Raw genomic sequence first — 23,649 nt, 5'->3', positions numbered from 1 at the left:
ACTACCTTACTTTCCCTTTTCTATTCTTTTAAATTTATGATTTATAATTTAAATTTTTATTATATTTACTATCGATTTGTACTCCAGGGAGCACGAAGCACAGAATTAAATATCGCTGTGATGATTGTAGGCTCTAGTATCAATTGTTTGGCAACAATAAAGTAAAGTAACAAGGGGGGGGGGGCAACTTAGCATAATGCTATTCCATTACCAGTGATGCAGGTTCAACTCCGTCGCTGTCTGTAAGGCATTTGTATGTTCTCCCTGTGATCATGTGGGTTTCCTCCCATATTTCAAAGATGTACAGGTTAGGAGGTTAACTGTTCACATGGCTGTAACTAGGTAGCACAGGATTATGCTGTATCTCAAAAAAAATAATTATTAGAGTCCATATATATAAATATTTTCCAATAGCAGTTATTAGCAAAAAGTAACTTGAACTATAAAATCTTAAACATTTGTTCATTTTATGGTAGGTAGTAGTGACATTCTTTTCATTATGTTGAGTTTATCTTATGGAATCCCATATTATAATTATAGAGAGAGATTCAAACGAAAACGAATTTCTGTCTTGCACGCACACACACACCTTCCTCACCTGCCAGCCTGGACCCCTTTCCTTATCCCACCTTCATATTCTGGCTTCTTCCCTCTTCCTTTCCTGTCCCAATGAAGGATCTTGGCCAAAAATGTCGACTTTTATTCCCCACCATAGATGCTGCCTGACCTGCTGAGTTCCTCCAACATTGTGTGTGTGTGTTGCTCTGGATTTCCAGCATCTGCAGAATTTCTTGTGTTTATTCTTCACACGAGTCTTTTCTCACCCCACGTCTCTTAGCCATAAGACTACAAGGTATTGGAGTAGAATTAAGCCATTTGGCCCATCAAGTCTGCTCTATCATTTTATCATGGCTGATCCAATTTTCCTCTCAGCCCCAATCTCCTGCCTTCTCCCTGTACTCCCTAATGCCCTGTCCAATCAAGAGTATATCAATCTCTGCCTTAAGTATAAACAATTACTTGGTCTCTACAGCTGCCTGTGGCAAAGAATTCCACAGATTTGCCACTCTGCCATCAAATTTCTGAACAGTCCACGTACTTTCACCCTGTAACCTCTGATGACATGTCCAGTCAAGAACCTATCAAGCTCTGCCTTAGATACACCCATCGACCTGGCCTCCACAGCTGCCTGTGGTAATAAATTACACAAATTCACCACCACACAGCAAAAGAAATTTCTCCATTCTCTGGCCAAAGAAATTCCTCCTCATCTCCATTCTAAAAGGATGCCCCTCTATTCTGGAGCTGTGTCCTCTAGTCTTAGACTTCCCCGCTATAGGAAACATCCTCTCCACATCCACTCTATCAAAGCCTTTCCCCATTTGATAGGTTTCAATGAGCTCACCCCTCATTCTTCTGAATTCCAGTAAATAGAAGCCAAATCTCTTCACATGACAAGCTATTCAATCCTGGAATCATTTTCATGAACCTCCTTTGAACCCCCTCCAGTGACAGCACATCCTTTCTAAGATAAGGGGCCCAGAAAACCCATAATCTTCTATTCCTTTTCAAATGTGGTCAGATCACTTTCCTTTGACTTGTATGTTGTTTACAGACACAAGAAAATCTTCAGATGCTGGAAATCCAAAAACAACACACACACAATGCTGGAGAAACTCAGCAGGTCAGGCAGCAGTCAACATTGCAGGCTGAGACCCTTCATCAGGACTGGAAAGGAATGGGATGGAGTCAGAGTCAGGTGGTGGGGGGAAGGGAATAAGAAGTACAAGATGACAGGTGATAGGTGAAAGTGGGAGAGGGAGAGGGATGAAGTAAAGGGCTGGCAAATTGATTGGAGGAAGAGATAAAGGGATGGAGGAGGGGAAATCTGATAGGAGAGGACAGAAGACCATGGGAGAAAGGGAAGGGGGAGGAGCAACAGAGGGAGGTTATGGCCAGATTAGATGCAAGAGGGAAACAGGAATGGGGAATGCTAGGGGTGTGGGGGGGGGGGGGAGAGGGGAGAGAGCCAACTACCAGAAGTTCAAGAAATCGATGTTCATGCCATCAGGTTGGAGGCTACACATATAGAATACTAGGGGTTGCTCTTCCAACCTGAGTGTGGCCTCATTGTGGCCGTAGAGGAGGCCACTGACTGACATGTCGGAATGGGAATAGGAAGTAGAATTGAAATGAGTGGCACATTTAACTTCTCTGCCTTGTGTTCCCAACGCTCATACTCTGGGATTGACATGTCAGTCAATGTTAGTTAGACATGTAAATTTTTTACTTGCTTTAATAAAATTGACAAAAAGCATTGTCGCTGAAAATTACGTACTTTATTACAATAATTAAAAGATACAAAGCTCAAAAGGAAGCAGAAATGAATGTTTCCAGGTTTTATAAATACTTTTGTATACTTCTGTCTCCAGGAATGCTTTTTGCCTGAGACGTAAAGTTCCTTACTGTGTTTGTTGGGCTCACTGGCATTTTCTGTGCTGAAGCTGGGGCTGCTCTTTTCAGTGGTGTCTTCATTGCTGGATTCCTCCTGGGCTTGTGTTGAGATAAGTTCAGAGATTTCAGACCCATAATTTTGCAGTATATATTACACTGATGTAGAGCTTTGAACTGATCAATAAAGGAAACGGAACAGTTTCCTTTAAATCCTTTGTACCTGGGAAAAAATAAACGTGATATTAGATTACGATTTATGGGGCCTGTCAATGATATCCTAAACTCTGCAGCCACACCAATCTCGATCTACTTTTTGCTTGGCTTTCATTTACCCAATTCCATACCTATACCTTCATAACAGATGTTATGCAGTGACCCGTCCATTCCAGCAGGTATGGAGGGGTCACTGCACAGAGTTGGAAAAACTTACAAAGGTGTGTAAACTCAGGCAGCTCCGCCATGAGCACAAGCCTTCCCACCATTGAGGACATCTTCAGGAGATGAGGTCTCAGCAACACGGTGTCCATCATTAAGGATCCTCACCATCCAGGACATGACTAATTATTTCTACCATCAGAGAGGAGGTACAGTAGTGTGAAGACACACACTCAATGATTTAGAAACAGCTTCTTCTCCTCAGCCAATAGATTTCTGAACAGGTAATAAACCCATCTCTATTTTTGCACTACTTATTTATTTTTTCTTTTTATCTGTTTTTATTACAATTTTAGTACATTTTATGTATTACACTCTACTGCAAAACAGCAAATTTGCAACATATGTCAGTGACAATTATCTAAAATATGTTTTGTTTTAAAATTACCTTTTATTATAGCTGATAAATCCTTGTCGTGTTGAGATGTGTACACCTGGAAACTTTTGAATTTATCAGATTGGGTCAGAAGCATTTGTCTTTCAGAAGACTTTCATTTTTAAAACTGTATTGCTCTACTTGTAATAGCATAGACTTGTCACTACGTGGCGCTGTTGCACTTTTCGTGAGCAGAGAACTTGCATAAATTATCCCTCAGAGAGTTTCACAAAAAAAGAGTCACATTTCCTTCCCAATCTGAACTCTGGATGGCCTTTGACAGCTATTCACCTGAGAGAATGGCATGTTCAGTTTTGCCCTTCTCCGGCAGAATTCAAAAGTTTAAAAACATCTACATTAATGAAGTCCTGATCTTGGATCTTAGCCTGAAAATTTGACTCTTTATTCCCCTCCGTTGATGATGCCTGGCCTGTTGAATTCTTCCAGCATTTTGGGTGTTGCTGAAGATTTGCAGCATCTGCAGAAACTCTTGAGTAATAGTACTCTGGAGGTGGTCTCACTAATGAGCCATGCCACTAAAGCATGATTTTATTATTTTTATATTAATTTCCCACAGTATTAATTAATAACAGTTATAGAGAAGTACAGCATAGAAATAGGCCCTCTGGCTCATCCGTACTGAACCACTTAAACTGCCTACTCCCATCATCCTGCCCTTGGACCATAGACCTCTATTTTCCTACCATCCTTATACCAATCCAAACTTCTCTTAAATGTCGATTGAGTTTGCATGCACCACTTGTGCTGGCAATGCGTTCCACATTCTCACCACCCTCTGAGCGAAGAAGTTTCCCCTCATGTTCCCCTTAACCTTCTCACCTTTAACCCCTAACTCATGACCTCTGGTTGTAGTCCCACCCAACCTCAGTAGAAAACACCTGCTTGCATTTACTCTATCTATACCCCTCGCAATTTTGTAATTCAGAACCAAGTTTAATATCATTGTCATTTGTCATTAAATTTGTTAACTTTGCAGCAGCAGTACAATGCAATACATGATAATAGAGAGAAAATACTGTGAATATATATATATATATATATAATAGTTAAATAAATAGTGCAAAAATAGAAAATAAAATGCAGAGGTAGTGTTCATGAGTTCAATGTTCACTCAGTAGTTGGATGGCAGAAGAGGGGAAGCCTCTATCTTTTGTTTGTATACATCTATCTTTACCGTATCTATACCTCTCATAATTTTGAATACCAGTCAGTTAGCTTTCCAAATTACTTGCTACACCTGCATGCTAGACTTTCCCAAGTCATGCACCAGGACCACCATTTCTGCCTAAATCTCAGAATTTTGTACCTGCTGATAATTTACATATAATATTTTTTCAAAGAAAATTTCTGCCAAGGAGGGAAACAACACATTTCCCACTGTATTCGCTGGATTTTGCCCCTTACCCAATCTCTTAGTAGCCTCTTCATGTCCACTTTACAACTTACTTTCCCACCTACCTTTGTGTAATCAGCAAATTTAGAAATCATGCCTTTGAATGCCTTTACTCAAGTTATTTACCAGAGATTATAGATGTTAATCCTCCAGAACAGATCCCCATGGCATACCACAGGTATCATTTTACCAAACAGAGAGAAGGCCAATTTAGGCCTACTTTCTGTTCGCTAGTTAATCTTTTATCATGATAATCTCTTGTACACCATGGACTTTTATTTTTTTTGGATTAATCTTTGAATTGACTCCTTTCAAATGCATTTTAGAAATCTATAGGGCAAACTATGTATTTTTTGTAAAGAAAGCTTTTGGCACATTGGCCTTCGTAAATCAAAGTATTGAGTACCGAGGATGGGATGTTACGTTGAAATCGCTTAAGGCGTTAGTGAGGCTTAATTTGGAGCTTTGGTCACCTACCTACAGGAAAGATGTAAATAAGATTGAAAAAATACAAAGAAAATCGACATGGATGTTGCCAGGAATGGAGGACCTGAGATATGAGGAAAGATTGAATAGGTGAGGACTTCTCTATGATTCTATGACTCCAGTTTTCCTTTATCCACAGGACTGTTATATCTTCAAAATATAAGATGGCCAAAGAGGATTTCCCTTCTGAAAACTTTGCTAAACCTGAGCTACTTTAAGTGCAAGTTATTTTAATATTAACCGGTAACTTGTGTGAGGTCAAGAGTCCAATTTTTTCACAGTAGGGAACCATTCAACAGTGGGGTAGAAGCTGCCCTAGAGCATGGTGGTATGTGCTTTCACTGATAAAATAACTGGAAAGTATCAATTCTGTGTGTCTGGAACATTGCAACTTTGTGAATTTTTCAGTTCACTTTGGCTATATCCGCTTCCATGCCCCTATCATTATTTATGTTTAAGTTTATTTTTTAATTAGTTTTTTAAATACATTTTACAGATTAAAAAACCCCAAATCACAATGAGGAACATTAATACGGTGCAAAATTAAGCATACAATGACAATATGATACAGAGAAAGAGAATTTTAGAAAAAGCACCTAAATTAAAGACAAGTAAACTTAGTGTCCTCCCCAAGCCCCACAACACAAAAAAAAAACAACTCCAGACCAACCACAACACAATATAGAGAATATAAATCAGGACAATCAAACTCCCAGACTGTGAATACACTTAGCAACAGAGGATAGTAATGCCTACTACCAGAAAAAAAAAGGAGCTGAAAGCAAGGGACCGAAAAGAAAAAAAACCCTAGTCAAGAGGAAGGTTATGAAAGTACTCGATAAAAGATCCCCAGACCTTATGGAACATTAGGTCCGAATTAAGAACTGAATAATGAATTTTTTTGAGGTCCAAGCAGGCCATAATGTCATTAAGCCATTGAGCATGAGTGTGCGGGGCAACATCTCTCCATCTAAGGAGGATCAAGCGTCTAGCCAAGAGAGAGGCAAAGGATAATATTCGGCATTTGGTCGGACCCAGACATAAATCTGTCTCGCCCCAGAAACCGAACAAAGCAATTAAGGGGTTTGGTTCTAGGTGCTGATTCAGAATATACGATAACGTAGTGAAGACATCTTTCCAAAATTTCTCCAAGCTAGGACAGAACCAGTACATATGAATGAGAGCGGCCTCGCCCCTCTTGCATTTATCACAGAGCAGACTAATGTCAGGGTAGAATCGAGATAGTTTAGATTTACACAAATGGGCTCTATGAACAATCTTAAACTGTAAAAGGCAATGGCGAGCACAAAGAGAGGTTGAGTTAACCGATTTGAGAATCGAGGTATGTTTAAGTTTAAACTACTAGTTTTGGACTAGTCCTCCCTCCGAAAGCTGAATGAAAAATTCCGTCGTATTTTGTTCACTGTAACCTAAGCATGCCTTCATGATGAGGTTAGTTATTAAACTTATCTTGTTGCACAATCCCTGGGCTCAAATAACAATCCCTCTGTTTAGCTCCATAAAGTGCCAATTCTAAGAAATTTATCCTGAAAACCTATGAACTCCTCATCTGGGCCAACTTTGCATTTGATCTTTCTGGACAATATTTAAACATCCTCCATGATTTCTATCTTTATACTTTGTCCCTTTTCCCAGGGTGGAAATGGTTAATACAAGGGGACATAACTTTAAGGCATTAAGTTTAGGGGAAAGGGGTGTATGGGGTATCCAGGGAGGGGTAGCATCTCTGGTTACACCATTTCAACGGCAAGTCTAAAACAGGTGAGGGTAGCCAGCAGCCTCATACCCCGGTGAGATAGGGACACGCCTATCCTAGCGTGCGAGGTGAGCTACAGCAGACAGAGTGAGTGAGACCTACAGTGAGGTCCAACGGCTGGGAAAGTGGCATTATAACACTCCACAGAGCATCTACTGCAACCAAGGAAGACCCCAATTTGTGACGCTAGTTTGTACCACTGGACCTGCACTTCTGAGGACGAGGGAGTGGAACTGCCCCTGTGCAATGCTTTTCCATTTTAAACCCCTACCCCCCACACAGGTTCCCAGCCAATGTTGGAAATTTTGGACAACAGCCACAGGGGAGATGTCAGAGGTAAGGTTTTTACACAGAGAGCAGTGCGTGTTTGAGACACACTGCCAGAGGTGGTGGTGAAGGCAGATACATTAACGATATTTAAGAGATTCTTAGATAGGCAATTGGATAAAAGAAAAACGGAGGTGTATGTGGGTGGGAAGGGTTAGATTGGTGTACGTAAAAGGGTCGGCACAACATTGTGGGCCAAAGGGTCTGTACAGTGATGTAATCTTCTATGTTCAGGGTTACTGTTAGCAGATGGATTTGTATACCACACCTACAAATTAATTCTTACCTAATTATTTATGTACTTACATCAATGTGTAAGATACAGGTTCCCTGGAGAGGCAGTACTGCACTTTGCAGAATGTTCCAATCTATATTTCTAACATTTTTTTAATGTCTGTTATATTATATGAATACATGAACTTCAAACATGTTAGAATTACTAGTTCAATTATTAAATGGTTCTATCTGGGCTGTAAGGAGGGGAAATTTTAATTAGAATTATAATCCTGTCATACAGTTCTGCACAGAAGCCTTAGGCATGTGTAAAAATATTCTGTAAAGCAAACAACAACACACACAAAATGCTGGTAGAACACAGCAGGCTAGGCAGCATCTATAGGGAGAAGCACTGTCGACGTTTCGTGTTTGGTCTGTAAAGCAAAGATGCTTACAAAAATACTGAAATGAAAAGTTTCTAAATATCGAAAAAATTACTACAAAGTGCAGTTAGTAGTTAAAAAAACTAAATCAAAACAATATTTGGTGTGACCACCTTTTGTCTTCAATTCTCTCAGGTATACTGTCCTGCAGTTTTTTAAGAAAATCTGCTGAACATACATAAGAACATAAGAAATGGGAGCAGGAGTAGGCCATCCGGCCCATCGAGCCTGCTCCGTCATTCAATAAGATCATGGCTGATCTGTCCAGAAACTCAGCTCCATCTACCGGCCTTTTCTCCATAACCCTTAATTCCCCTACAATGTAAAAATGAATCTAACTGTATCTTAAATATATTTAGTGAAGAAGTCTCATCTGCTTCCCTGGGCAGAGAATTCCACAGATTCACCACTCTCTGGGAGAAACCATTTCTCCTCATCTCTGTCCTAAACCTTCTCCCCTGAATCTTGAGGCAATGTCCCCTAGTCCCCTACCAATGGAAGCAACTTTCTTATTTCTATCTTATCTATCCCTTTCAAAATTTTGTATGTTTCTATAAGATCTCCTCTCATGCTTCTGAATTCCAGGAAGTATAGTCCAGGTGACTCAACCTTTCCTCATAGGTTAACCCCTTCATCCCTGGAATCAACCTGGTGAACCTCCTCTGCACTGCCTCCAAAGCCAGTATATCCTTCCTCAAGTATGGAGACCAGAACTGCACACAGTACTCCAGGTGCGGCCTCACCAGTACCCTGTATAGTTGCAGCATGACCTCCCTGCTCTTGAATTCAATCCCTCTACAGGGGCATATCTATGGAAAATAGTGCCTATGGCAAGCACTGAAACTGCGCCCCTGTCCAAACATCTGACATGCATCTTTTAGATAACTTTACCATAATATCAGCTTAAAAATACAAGTCAAGCTCGTTAATCTTTTAATTAACAAATTATGGCGCTACATGAAAATTCTAACTGCACCTTCCTTGCTTTCACTGATGCAAATTGGTCTATGATATGATCAAAGTCAGTTTTTTCAGTTTCTTCTCTTTCTACACTCAGCAGAGCAAGATCACAGAGTCTGCCTTGACCCATGGAGGCTCTCAAATACAAAAGTATTAGTTTAAACTTGCTGAATGATCTCTCACAGCTGGCGATGGAAACTGCGATGGTTAGCATTATCTGAATAGCAATGCGAAGATTGGGGAAGATGCTCTCATCTCCACCCTGAACAATAAATTCAAGAAGCTCTTCAGGTCTTGATATTTTCATGTTGACCCGCCTTGACAGCAACATTCTGCAATCCAAAATTTCTTCATATAGCTGCTGTCCATCAACAGCAGAGCTGCACAATTCGCCCAAATTTTCGCACTTCTTCTTTAGGTCATTGCTGTTGACGCCATAACACAATCCCTCTACATCGAGAAGGAACCGAAACTTGGCATCATTGTCATGCAAACGAGCGAACCTTTCATCCATTTCTCTGTGAAGATGGTCGAGTGTTCCCTTCATGACTCTTTCCATTTCCTCCTTAGCTGTTAACCCAGCATCTCTCAAGTTCTAATTAGTCATTTGTTTCTTTTGTCTCTAACGTCTTTCAACTTCAAAATTCCATTCTTGATAAAGACCAACTCCTTCTTCAAGTGACTCACTGACCAACACTTCTCTTTCATCATAAAAATGATCTCAGAGGGTTTTCAAATCCAGGGCAGCATCGTAGAAGTTCATGCTAAGGTCCTGTAGCCTCTTTGGAATACGGTCAATGCGAATGAGAACTTTGTTTCAAAATCTTAGCAAAATCAGAAAATCGTAACTCAACATGCAGTTGTACAGCTGCCTCGTGTCACTTCTTGATTCACTGGTCTTGTTTTCACTGTCTATCAAATCCTGGAGAGCTTGAAGTATCTCCTCAAGGTACTTGTTGACAGGCTTCACTGCTTCTGTCCTTGCACTCCACCTGGTTTCGGACTCCGACTTAACAACCACAGGCACGGCGTTTTTGAGTTTTTCCCAGTGCCGTGTTGAACGAGAGAAAAACACGTGGAGAGCTTTGGTGGTTCCAAAAAACGTGACCATCATTATATCATGCTTGGCTGCATGTACACCCACCAAGTTGTGTGCGTGATTGTCGCAATTCACAAACACCACCAGGTTGTTTTTCTCACTAATTCTTCGATGAACACCACTTCTGTGTCCAGCCATCACAGCAGCGTTGTCATAGCTCTGTGACCGACAATCTTGTAGCTCCATTTCGTCCTTCTCTAGCTGTTTCAAGATGTCTTCAACCAAGCTCTCAGCATCCTACTGGCTTATCTGGATAAAACCAAGGAAGGACTCTCTAACACGGACTGTTTTCCTCTCAAAATCAACTTCCACGTACCTCTCTACTTCTGACATCTGCTTGCCATGTGCCTGATCACGAGTCCAGTTAAACATTAGACTATAGTACTTGGCTTTACGAATGCTTCTCAGTAAACTCTGGGGAACACTGGATGCCATAACGTGGATGAATTTGTTCTGGACACCCAGTGAAAGATTAGACGTAGATCCAGAATGACTTTCCAAATGAGTGAGGTGTTCCTTTATGACAGGGTCAAAGATGGCCAGTAGTTTCAGTAAGCCAAGGAAATTTCCCACATTGTAATCATTGTCTAGCTGAAGTGACTCCCTGTGTCTTCACAAAGCCAGGTTCTGAGTTGCAAGGAATTTTATGCAGTGAAGGATTCTCATCAAGGTATCACACCACTTCTGCTTTTCCTTCTTAATCTGTGACTAAAATACCACATCAATAACTCTTCTGTTCCCAGCTAAATTTCTTTCCATTTCTTTCCACTGTGTGAAGCGTTCCCAATGATTCGACATTTTCATGAACACTGATCCTTTCAGGTGCTTTCCACTGGTTGAATCCACTTTCCTGCTCCAGTGAGGATTGATGGTCAGACTGGGATTAGAGAAGACAACAGATACAAATTGCAGACTTCTTAGAAGGGGAAATAGAACAGCCATGAGTGAGTCACTTCCTCACCATGACCATTTCCCAATTTCCTCTTGAACCAAGAGCGACAATCATTGAGTGGTTATTGGTTGGTAGGAAAAGCCCCTCACTGTTCTGGAAATACTTCAAACCCAGCTTTATTATTTCTGTTTTCAACACATCTGGCAGAATTGCTTCTCCAGTATCCTTATCGAACTTCAGAAGTCCAATGTCATGCTGTTTAATCATTTCTGGTATGACAGTTCGAGGCTCTTTGACACCATCCAGTTCACTAGGTTCAGTGTGATCAGGTTCAATCTTGTCAGGTAAAATCTTGTCAATAAACTCAACATCACCACCACCACCATTGTCTTCCCCTTCTGTCACGTCCACGTTCTCTGTGGCAGTCTCACTCTTAATCTCATCATACTCGGATTTATCTGTCTTGACTTCCTCCTCGGCTTGTGACGCATTTCTACTTGATCCACCTTCGGATTCAAACAAACTTTTAGCAGGTGCAGGCGACTCCATGGAATGTGTCGAACTACAGTACTTGATCCGGGCTTTTCAAAGAAGGGCATGAAGAACTTGCTCCACTTCTTGGCTTCCTCCACCACCAACTTTCATCTCTTCCGTCCTTCAGCTCCACTTTCCTTCTTCTTCCTGAAGAAATGTTTCATGGTCTTCTTACACCATGCTCTGAAATAAGGCCACCCTAGTGCTTCTCACTCATGATAATCAAAGACAGATCATACATCTGAAGAAAATTCTTTTTTCACTATCCGAAGATGGCTTGTCTGACTTTAACAGAAACTGCTCAGTGGCGCCCCCTGCAAGTGGTGCCCAGAGCACGTGCCATACCTGCTGTTCCTTAGATACACCACTGTCCCTCTAGCAATGAAGACCAACATTCCGTTTGCCTTCTTAATAACCTGTTGTACCTGCGAGCCAACTTCTTGCGATTCAAGCACAAGCACTCCCAAGGCTGATTAAATTGTTCCAAGCATCTTGGAGAACTTGTCACTGTTCTTCTGCAGACTTTGGCTATTTCGCTTGCTTCTATCTCTCCAGGTAAAACCAGACAGCCTTGATGATGTTGAGATCAGGGCTCTGTGGAGACCTTACCATCTGAAACTATATAAAAAATCTAGGGTGCCTAAATACTTTTGCGCAGTATTGCATATGCAAAAGAACTGCAGCTAAGTTGTACAAAATAAAATGAAAGCATGTGGAACTGTCAACATTTGAATCAGAATCAGATTTATTATCACTTGTTAACTTAGCAGCAGCAGTTCAATGCAATACATAATATAGAAGGATAAAAGCAAAGTAAAATAATTATAATAATAAACAACCAAATCAATTACAGTATATGTAGGTGGAATAGATTAAAAATTGTGCAAAAAACAGAAATACTATAGATTTAAAAGTGAGGTAGTGTGCAAGGGTTTAATGTCCATTTAGGAATCGAATGGCAGAGGGGAAGAAGCTGTTCCTGAATCGCTGAGTGTGTGCCTTCAGGCTTCTGTACCTCCTACCCGATGACAATAGCGAGAAAAGGGCATGCCCTGGGTGCTGGAGGTCCTTTGATTAGGTGACGTACCTATTTTTAGAGCTTTCCTCCAAACATGGGCAATGCTGGTAATCAATGTTTGCTGCCATCTTTCTTTGTAATGTTTAAGGGGAATATGAGGGGAAACTTCTTCACTCAGAGGATGGAGAGAGTTTGGAACGAACTGCCAGTGGAAGTGGTGGTTGTAGGTTCAATTTCAACCTTTGAGAGAAGCCTGGATACGTACATGAATGGGAGGGGTAAGGAAGGCTATGCTCAAGGGTGACGGTCGATGGGATTAGGCAGAATAATAATCCAGCATGGACTAGTAGGGCCAAAAGGCCTGTTTCTGTGCTGTAGTGTTCCCTGACTCTATGACTCTTAAGGAATTGACTTTGCAGGTGGAAGGTTTGTTAGGTTATTCTAAAATGTATCAAGGGTCAGACATCAAATATCAGGTATGGGATGACATGTGAATGATTGATAGCACTTTAGATCAGGTGGGAAGGGAGATTCTTTATTTTCCAGTGCATCAGTTAAGTTTTTAAAACAGTCCAGTAAGATTTCATAAAAATATTTTTTCTGATTACAGAAACATATCATTCAGTTTAGAAACAGCATTTGAGTTGTGTGTTCAAGGTCAACACACTACAATATGCCTGTGACAACTGTGCACCTATAAAAACAACCTTTTTTATGCCATGAGCCCCTACCAGGTTGGGAACCACTACTTGAAAGCAGAGGATTTCCTCAATGAATCTATACAAAAGAAGACTAAAACTTGAGAAGTTATTGTTTTTATTCTAATAACTAAAGGTTATAATTTACTAACTCAGGTTGAGACCTTCATCCCAAATTATACAGAGTAAAATTACTAGCTACACACATAAAATGCCGGAGGAACTCAGCAGGTTAGGCAGCGTCTATGGAGAGGAATAAACAGTTGACTTACCGAATTTCATGACACATGCCGGTAATATTAAACCTGATTCTGATTCTGACTGGTCCAGGGGTTCCCAACCTTTTTAATGCGATGGACCCTTACCATTAACCACGGAGTCCGTGGACCTCAGATTGGGAACCCCTGCTTGAGCTGAGACCATTCATCAGGAGTGCTGATGAAATGTCTCGGCCCGAGCATCGGCTCCCCTCTACAGATGCTGCCTGACCAGCGGAGTTCCTCCAGCATTTGATGTGTGTTGGTCATGCTCAAGATTCCCAGCATCTGCAGAATCTCTGATGATTACTGGCAATACTTTGTCTTTGCCTAGTGACAGAGAAAGGGTTATTGAAGCATCAGGAATCAGATACAGAGAATAAGCTGCTCTGTACAACAACCCTTTCTTTTCTTCACTTACCCCTTTTGACATGTTGCTACTCCAACATCAGTTAATTTCATTCCTACACCTACAGAAAAACAATTGAAAGAGCAACATTCTTTTACAAATTGCATCAAGCAAAAAAAAATAGAAACCATTAAATAATTGGTGAAATTAACAAAATGCTGGGGGGGGGGGGGGAAATTGATGATAATTCAAGTTGGTCTGAAACACAAAGACATGCCGATGTGAAGCTAGGAACTCGCACTGGAGCTCTGATCAGTGAAACTGGTGGCATTGAAGGAGCTATTTGACCAGTATATCCACTTGGAGCATTGTGAGCAGTCTTGGGCCTCTTATCTAAGAAAGATTGTGCTGACATTAGACAGGGTGTAACGGAGTTTCAGGAAATTTATTCCGGGATAGGAAGGCTTGTCATATGAGGAGCAGTGAGTACAGTGAGTCTGTACTCACTGGAATTCAGAAGAATGGGGGCAGGGGGGAGGGGAATCTCATTCAAACCTATCGAATGTTGAAAGGCCTCAAAAGAGTGGATGTGGAGAGGATGGTGGAGGGGGAGCCTAAGGCCAGAGGACATAGAATAGAGGGATGGCCATTTAGAATGGAGATGAGGAGTATTACCAGAAAGTGGTAAATCTGTGGAATTCATTGTCAAAGGCGGCTGTGCAGCCATTGGGTATATTTAAGCTAGAGGTTAATAGTTTTTTGAGTTGACAGGGCATGAAGGAACATGGGGGGAAGACAGGAGATTGGGGCTGCGAGGGAAATAAAACAGCCATGATGAAATGGCAGAGCAGACTCAATGGGCCAAATGGCACAATTCTGATCCTATATCTTATGGTCTTATGGTTTAAATCACTGAAACTCATGGCATTGAAGGACAGAACATAAGAACACGGAGGCTGTAGTCCATAGGGAATGATTGAATACGTTAAAACTCCAGGAAAGATATCAATAAGATCGAAAGCGTACAAAGGAATGGAATTATGTTGCCAGGACTTGAAGACATGAGTTACTGGGAAAGGTTGAATATGTTGGGACTTTACTCCCAAGAGTGTAGGAGAATAAGTGTTGATTTGATAGAGGTATACAAAATTATGAGTAGTGTAGATAGGTTAATTGCAAGCAGGCTTTATCCTCTGAGGTTGGGTGGGACTACAGTCAGAGGCCATGAGTTAAAGGTGAAAGGGGGAATATTTAAAGGGACCATGAAGGGGAACTTCTTCACTCAGAGGGTGGTGAGAGGGTGGAATGAATTGCCAGTGGAAGTGGTGGATGAAAGTTCAGTTGCAACGTTTAAGAGCAGTTTAGGAAAGTACATGGATGGTAGTGGTTTGGAAGGCTATCATCCAGGTGCGGCCTGATTGGACTAGGCAGAATAATAGTTCAGTTCAGACTAGATGGGCCAAAAGGCCTGTTTTTGTGCTCTACTTCTTACAGTTGGAGGACTGTTTGCATTTGTGGTAGCTATGTAACAGCATTTCGAGAGCATTGGATAAGTGTGTAGACAGGAAAGGTTCAGGTGGATATGGGCCAAATGGATCTAACAGGTCATCATGGAAGAGTGAGGTAAAGGGCCTATTTTGTGCTGTATGGCTCTACCACTCTAGGATGGTCAGTACTGCACTGAAGAGAATGCAGAGAAGATCTATAAGCATGTTGCCTAGAATGGAGCATCTCAGCCTTGCGGAGAGACCAGCCAGGCTGAGTTTGTTTTCTATGTGTCTAAAAAGATGGTGGTGGGGTGGGGGGGGGGGGGGGGGCAGGGGAACCTGACCGGAATATTCAAAACTATGAAGGGTAAATAGTGAGAAGCTTTCTCCCTCAGCGGGTGAGCCTGTGACCAAGGAGCATAGGCTTATAGTAAACGGAGAGGTTTCAGAGGGATTTGGAGAGGCAAAATAGTGTAGTAAGGAGGCATGGTAGTGTACTGGTTACTTATTTATTGATTTTTATTTAGAGATACAGTAACAGCAACATGTACTTCTGACCCAACGAGCCCATGCCACCCAATTACACCCATGTGACCAATTAACTTACTGATCTGTGTGTCTTGGAATGCTGGAGGAAACCAGAGTATCTGGAGGAAACCCACACAGTCACTGAGAAAAAATACAAACTCCTTACAGGCAGCAACGGGAATTGAACCCAGGTAGCCGGTGCTGTAACAGTGTTGTGTTAACAGCCAGCGTAGCACTTCATAGCAGCAGCGGTAAGATCAGGATTCAACGCCCGCTGTCTGTGAAGAGTTTGTACATATCATCCGTGACCACATTGGCTTCCACTCGGTGTTCTGGTTTCTTCCCATGTTCCAAAGGGTGAGGGTCAGTAAGCTGCAGGCGTGCTGCATTGGTGCCAGAAGCGGGAAAACTCTTGCAGGCAGCCTCCAGCTCATCTTCAGATTATGTCTTTCATTGTTGACACAACAATGTTTCAATGTACACGTGACAACTAAAGCTCATCTATGAAAGAAATTTTGTCACCATTAGAGCGGCTGAAATTTGGTACTCACTCTCCAAGCTGTTGGTGAAGGTAGATACTGTTACAAAACTTAAGAAATATTCAAATGAGACACTGTAGTATGGAAGGCTATGGGCTGAATACTGTGAAATATACTTTAGTGTAGGTAGATACTCAGAAACACAAAAGGTGATGGATCCAGCAATCTGCAGCAAAATAAAAACTACTGAAGGAACTCTTCAGTAGATGATGGAGCATCTACGGAAGGAGAGATTCAGGTTGTAATCCTTTCCCTGGGCTAGATGGATATTTGATGGCCAGAATGGATACAGTGGAACAAAAGGTCTGTTTTTGTGTTGTGTGACTCGATTCTGACCCTTCTCGCACACTGAAACTGTGTCACACCGACCAATATACATATTTATAACATGCACTTGTGTTGGTGGGTGGCCTAGTGGGCAAGGTATCAGACTAGTAACCTGAAGGTCACTGGTTCGAGCCTCAGCTGAGGCAGCGTGTTTGTGTCCTTGAGCAAGGCACTTAACAGCACATTGCTCTGCGACGTCACTGGTGCCAAGTTGCATGGGTCCCAGTGCCCTTCCCTTGGACAACATCGGTGGCATGGAGAGGAGAAGGCCTGCAGCTTGGGCAACTGCCGGTCTCCCATATAACCCCGGCCAGGCTTGCGCCCTGGAAACTCCAGGCGCAGATCCATGGTCTCTCGAGACTGAAAGATGCCACCACTAAACATGCACTTGTAACATGGGCAGCCACGGTAATGTAGGGGTTAGCATGATGCTATTACAGCTCAGGACATTTACAGCTCAGTTCAGAGTTCAAATCCAGTGCTGTCTGAAAGGATTTCATACATTCTCCCCAAGAACTGCATGGGTTACCTCTGGATGCTCCGGTTTCCTACCACATTGCAAAGACGTACTGTTAGTAGGTTAATAGTCATTGTCATTTGTCCTGTGATTAGGCTAGGGTTAAACAGGTGGGTTAAAGCAGCTTGCTGGTCCAGAAGGGCCTGTTCCTCACATTATCTCTAAACAACTGTGGAGTCTCTGTGGTTGGAAGTTAGGAACAGGAAGGGGTCAATAATTCTACTGGGTGTTTTTTCTTATAGACCACCCAATAGTAACAGGGACATCGAGGAGCAGATAAGGAGACAGATTCTGGAAAAGTGTAATAATAACAGGGTTGTTGTGGTGGGAGTTTTTAACTTCCCAAATATCAATTGGCATGTCCCTAGAGCGAGGGAGATGGGTGGAGTTTGTTAGGTGTGTTCAGGAGGGCCTCTTGACACAATATATAGATAAGCCTACAAGAAGAGAGGCTGTACTTAATCTGGTATTGGGAAATGAACCTGGTCAGGTGTCAGATCTCTCAGTGGGAGAGCATTTTGGAGATAATAATCACAATTCTATCTCCTTTACCATAGCATTGGAGAGGGATAGGAACAGACAAGTTAGGAAAGCATTTAATTGGAGTAAGGGGAATTATGAGGCTATCAGGCAGGAACTTGGAAGCATAAATTGGGAACAGATATTCTCAGGGAAATGTTTGCAAGAAATGTCGCAAATGTTCAGGGGATATTTACATGGGGTTCTGCATAGATACATTCCAATGAGACAGAAAGGATGGTCGGGTACATAAACCGTGGTGTACAAAGGCTGTTGTAATTCTAGGCAAGAAGAAAAGAAGAGCTTATGAAAGGTTCAAAAAACTAGGTAATGATAGAGATGTAGATAATTATAAGGCTAGCAGGAAGGAACTTAAGAAAGAAATCAGGAAAGCCAGAAGGGGCCATGAGGAGGCCTTGGCAGACAGGATTAAGGAAAACCCCAAGGCATTCTACAAGTATGTGAAGAGCAAGAGGATAAGATGTGAGAGAATAGGACCAAACAAGTGTGACAGTGGAAAAGTGTGTATGGAACCAGAGGAGATAGCAGAGGTATTTAATGAGTACTTTGCTTCAGTATTCACTACGGAAAAGTATCTTGGTGACTATACAGATGACTTACAGCTGACAGAAAAGCTTGAGCATGTAGATATTAAGAAAGAGGTTGTGCTGGGGCTTTTAGAAAGCATCAAGTTGGATAAGTCACTGGGACCAGTCAAGATGTGCCTCAGGCTACTGTGGGAGGTGAGGGAGGAGATTGCTGAGCCTCTGGCAATGATCTTTGCATCATCAATGAGGATGGGAGAAGATCCGGAGGATTGGAGGGTTGTGGATGTTGATCCCCTATTCAAGAAAGGGAGTAGAGATAGCCCAGGAAATTATAGACCAGTGAGTCTTACTTCAGTGTTTGGTAAGCTGATGGAGAAGATCCTGAGAGGCAGGATTTATGAACATTTGGAGAGGCATAATATGATTAGGAATAGTCAGCAAGGCTTCGTGAAAGGCAGGTCGTGCCTTACAAGCCTGATTGAATTTTCCGAGGATGTGACTAAACACATTGATGATGGTAGAGCAGTAGGTGTAGTGTATATGGATTTCAGCAAGCATTTGACAAGGTACCCATGCAAGGCTTTTTGAGAAAGTAAGAAGGCATGGGATCCAAGGGGGCCTTGCTTTGTGGATCCAGAACTGACTTGCCCATCAAAGGCAAAGAGTGGTTGTAGATATTCTGCGTGGAGGTCAGTGACCAGTGGTGTGCCTCAGGGATCTGTTCTGGGAGCCTTACTCTTCATGATTTTTTATTGATCTGGATGAGGAAGTGGAGGGATGGGTTAGTAAATTTGCTGATGACACAAAGGTTTTGTGTCATTACGTTCATCGTAGATATTGGCATGTTTTACCTAATTGAAACTCCCAATTGGCAGTGTTCATTAATTAAAAACATTATTGTGGATATTCTAATCAAGACTAATGAGTAATCTTTAGGAACATAAAATCTAGAGTGAGGATTTGGCTAATCATAGATTTATATCAGGCTATTCGCTCTCATAACATTTGTTGATCTTAAACCATAAGACCACAAGATAGAGGAGCAGAATTAGGCCATTTGGTCTATCAAGGTTAGAGGTGTTGTGTATAGTGTGGAGGGCTGTCAGAGGTTACAGCGGGACATTGATAGGATGCAAAACTGGGCTCAGAGGTGGCAGATGGAGTTCAACCCAGATAAGTGTGAGGTGATTCATTTTTGTAGGTCAAATATGATGAGAGAATATATTGGTAAGAATATGGCAGACTCTTGGCAGTGTGGAGGATCAGAGGGATCTTGGCGTTTGAGTCCATAGGACACTCAATGCTGCTGCGCAGGTTGACTCTGTGGTTAAGAAGGCATACGGTGCATTGGCCTTCATCAATCATGGGACTGTGTTTCAGAGCTGAAAGGTAACGTTGACCTAGGTTGATCCAGGTCAGACCCCACTCGGAGTACGGTGCTCAGTTCTGGTCGCCTCACTACAGGAAGGATGCAGAAACCATAGAAAGGGTGCAGAGGAGACTTACAAGGGTGTTGCCTGGATTGGAGAGTGTGCCTTATGAGAGTAGATTGAGTGAACTCAGCCTTTTCTCCTTGGAGTGACAGAGGATGAGAGGTGACTTGATAGAGGTATATAAAATGATGAGAGACATTGATCGTGTGGATAGTCAGAGGCTTTTTCCCAGGGCTGAAATGGCTAGCATGAGAGGGTACAGTTTTAAGGTGCTTGGAAGAAGGTACAGAGGAGATGCCAGGGGTAAGTATTTTTACGCAGAGTGGTGAATGCGTGGAATGGGCTGTCAGTGATGGTGGTGGAGGCAGATACGATACGGTCTTTTAAGAGTCTTCTGCATAGGTACACAGAGCTCAGAAAAATAGATGGCTATGGGTAGCCCTAGGTAATTTCTAAGTTAAGGACATGTTCGACACAGCTTTGTGGACCAAAGGACCTGTATTGTGCTGTAGGTTTTCTATGTTTCTATAAAATAAATAGTATCATTCAGAGCATCATCTTTTAATAGAAAGCTACTGTGCTTACCTTGCAAGTCTGTTACAAGGAGGTTTCCTTCTGTCCACTCATATACCCAGTGCTGGAATGTACAGCATTTCTGACCCACTTCAGATTCCTTCCTACCAACGTTCATCTCTCTGCCATCCTTCACTGAATACTTCACAAAGTCCCCGATTAGTTCCTCTTCTACTGTGGCATAAGGGATGCTGTTTGCTGGGCGATGTATAAGATATATGGGAATGATCCTAAAGAAAGAAAAAAAATAATCACGTTACAATTGAAGGGCCTAGGTAGAATGGACGCACAGAAGATGTGGAAGCTATGGAGAGGGTGCAGAGGAGATTTACCGGGATGATGCCTGGTTTGGAGAACAAGTCATATGAAGCAAGGTTAGCAGAGCTGGGACTTTTCTTTTTGGAGCATAGAAGAATGAGAGGGGACTTGATAGAGGCCTACAAGATTATGAGAGGCATAGATAGGGTGGATAGTCAGTACCTGTTTCCCAGGGCACCAACAGCAAACACCAGAGGGCATATGTACAAAATTAAGGGAGGGAAGTTCAGGGGAGACATCAGGGGCAAGTTTTTTTACACAGAGGGTTGTGGGTGCCTGGAATGACTTGTCAGGGATGGTGGTGGAGGCTAAAATATTAGGGGTATTTAAGAGCCTCTTGGGCAAGCACATGGATGAAAGAAAAATGGAGGGTTATGGGGTAGTGTGGGTTTAGTACATTTTTTAAGGATTATATGGGTTGGCACAACATGGAGGGCTGAAGGGCCTGTACTGTGCTGTAGTGTTCTATGGTTCTATGGTTTCCTATAGTGGGAGAGTCTGGGACTACAAGGCACAGTCTCAGAATACAATACCCTTTCGAACAGAGATAAGGAGGAATTTCTTTAGCCAGACGATGGTGAATCGGTGGAATTGATATGTTTACTTATTACTAAGGTACAGTGTGGAATAGGCCCTTTCAGTCCTTCGAGCTGCACCGCCTAGCATCCCTCAATTTAATATTAGCCTAATCAATTTACAAAGACCAATTAAACTACCGATTGGACTATGGAAGGAAACCAGTTCTCATGGAGGAAACCCATGTGATCATGGGGACACTATACAAACTCTTTACAGACAGAGGCGGGAAAAGATCCCAGATCGCTGGTACTGTAAAGTGTTGTGCTAACCACTACGCTACCATGCCACCGCAGATGGCTGTGGAGGCCAAGCCACTGGGTATATTTAAAGCAGAAGTTGATAGGTTCTTGATCAGTAAGGGCCTCAAAGGTTATGGGGAGAGGTTAGGAGAATGAGTTTGAGACAGAAAACAAATCAGCCATGATGGAATGGCAGAGCAGAATCAATGGGCCGAATGGTCTCATTCTTCTCCTATATCTTATGGTCTTATGAATTGATTTTCACCTCTGCTGCTCAGTAATAAATTAGTTAGTTAGAAGAAGACTACAGAATCATGATTAATGAAGAAACATGGACCACATGTTACTCCCATCCATTTAAACCCTGGTCTTTGGTGATAGAGGTTACAGATCTGGGATAGGATGTCAGCAGAGCTGACGTGAGAAACTGCAGTGCAGTTTGTAGAGAGCATGCACACGAGGCCACAACAAGCAAAGTACACAGTTACTTACTCAGGAGCTTCCCCGAATCCTTCTACCGAGGTGCCCGCTGCGGAAAACATGTTGCTATACTGCCGAGCAGCATTCTGTACGTGGCATTCCTAAAAAATTAACAATCCCTTTTTTGTACTTCACTGGACTGAAAACAGACACTTGTAATACTTGTGCAATAGTTATGACAGTTATGTCACCCAGAATATGCCCTCTTCTCACTGCTACCATCAGGGAGGAAGTACAGGAGCCTGAAGGCAGACGCTCCATGATTCAGTTTCTTCCCCTCTGCCATCTGGTTCCTGAATAGACATTGAACCCATAAATGGGTTCCTACCACACTACTTTATTTATATATATATATATCTTACTGTAATTTACAGTTTTTATTATTGTGTATTACAATGTACTGCTGCTGCATAACAACATATTTCACAACACATGCCGGTGATATTAAACCTGATTCTGATATTCATCACAATTAATGGCATTTTAACATGCCGCACCAAAATGTACATATAGAACATAGAGCTGAACAGCACAGTACACGTACTTTGGTCCACAATGTTATGCTGACTTTTTAACCTACTCCAATCTAATTAACCTAATTACTCCAATCTAATTAGGTATTATTAATCTAATACCTCCTTCCTACATAGCCCTCCAGTTTTCATTTCATCCACGTGCCTATCTGAGAGTCTTTTAAATATCTCTATCTTATTTTTGTCTCACTCCCATCAGTGTCCATGCCAGGATCACTAGACTCAAAAAGAGTTACCTTCGCCAAACAATAAGACTGACAAACACGTCCACCCACTAACTCTGCCACTGCTTTACTATTTTCTGACAGTCACCTTACATGTCCTGGGATAAAACTGCTGGCTTTCCACTCTATCAATGCCTTGTTATCATCTTGTACATCTCTATCATCAACTCTTAACCTCATCCTCTCCATACAGTGAAATTCCATCACAAAAGGAAGCCATTGAGCAAACCTATGCAAATCTACATTTAATCTTGTTGCGAGATATAATTCTAATTACATTCACAAATCTTGTTATCAAATCCTTTCATTTCTGCTTCCGACCTAAACCTGAATGTTTACATTGTTTCATCCACTGAATCACTTGAACTGGGTATAATTTCTTCAGTATCATAGTTCTTCCATCATTTCCCTCTCATTTTTATTTTACAGCTGCACGGACCAGCCATTGTTCTGAGCAGGAAGTTTTTAAACAGCCTTAAAACTTTAATAAAACATTTCATTCCAGCTGGGTGGCAACAAAGGCAACGTGCACGGGAGCTTTTCAGTTACTGCACAGTCGTGCACGGGAGCTTTTCAGTTACTGCACAGTCGTGCACGGGAGCTTTTCAGTTACTGCACAGTCGTGCACGGGAGCTTTTCAGTTACTGCACAGTCGTGCACGGGAGCTTTTCAGTTACTGCACAGTCGTGCACGGGAGCTTTTCAGTTACTGCACAGTCGTGCACGGGAGCTTTTCAGTTACTGCACAGTCGTGCACGGGAGCTTTTCAGTTACTGCACAGTCGTGCACGGGAGCTTTTCAGTTACTGCACAGTCGTGCACGGGAGCTTTTCAGTTAATGCACAGTCGTGCACGGGAGCTTTTCAGTTAATGCACAGTCGTGCACGGGAGCTTTTCAGTTAATGCACAGTCGTGCACGGGAGCTTTTCAGTTACTGCACAGTCGTGCATGGGAGCTTTTCAGTTAATGCACAGTCGTGCACCTGCACAGCTTAGAGGGAACAGTGGTTCTGTCAACAAAGTTCCACTTGTAATTGTTTTTACAGTTTAGGTGTGTTAAACTCTCTCTTACT

The 23,649-nt window shown here is 42.1% G+C and overlaps 1 protein-coding gene across 1 annotated transcript in view; it reads right to left on the bottom strand.

Annotated features, from left to right (window-relative positions):
• Window positions 1-1,668: 1,668 nt before the first annotated feature.
• alpk2 (alpha-kinase 2) overlaps window positions 1,669-23,649 on the bottom strand; it is a 41,728-nt gene continuing 19,747 nt past the window's right edge. The window contains exons 4-7 of the mRNA XM_059989667.1: window positions 21,835-21,923; window positions 20,219-20,436; window positions 13,808-13,856; window positions 1,669-2,674 (exon numbers count right to left, since the gene is read on the bottom strand). Coding sequence (XP_059845650.1) covers window positions 2,401-2,674; window positions 13,808-13,856; window positions 20,219-20,436; window positions 21,835-21,923 — 630 coding nt within the window. The 3' untranslated portion in view covers window positions 1,669-2,400. The remainder of the gene's footprint in view (window positions 2,675-13,807; window positions 13,857-20,218; window positions 20,437-21,834; window positions 21,924-23,649) is intronic.

This window comes from Hypanus sabinus, chromosome 14 (assembly GCF_030144855.1).
Source record: "Hypanus sabinus isolate sHypSab1 chromosome 14, sHypSab1.hap1, whole genome shotgun sequence".
In the NCBI taxonomy this organism is placed as follows: domain Eukaryota; kingdom Metazoa; phylum Chordata; class Chondrichthyes; order Myliobatiformes; family Dasyatidae; genus Hypanus; species Hypanus sabinus.
Note: the sequence above shows the minus strand (reverse complement) of the source record. Positions and strands in the feature narration are given on the sequence as shown.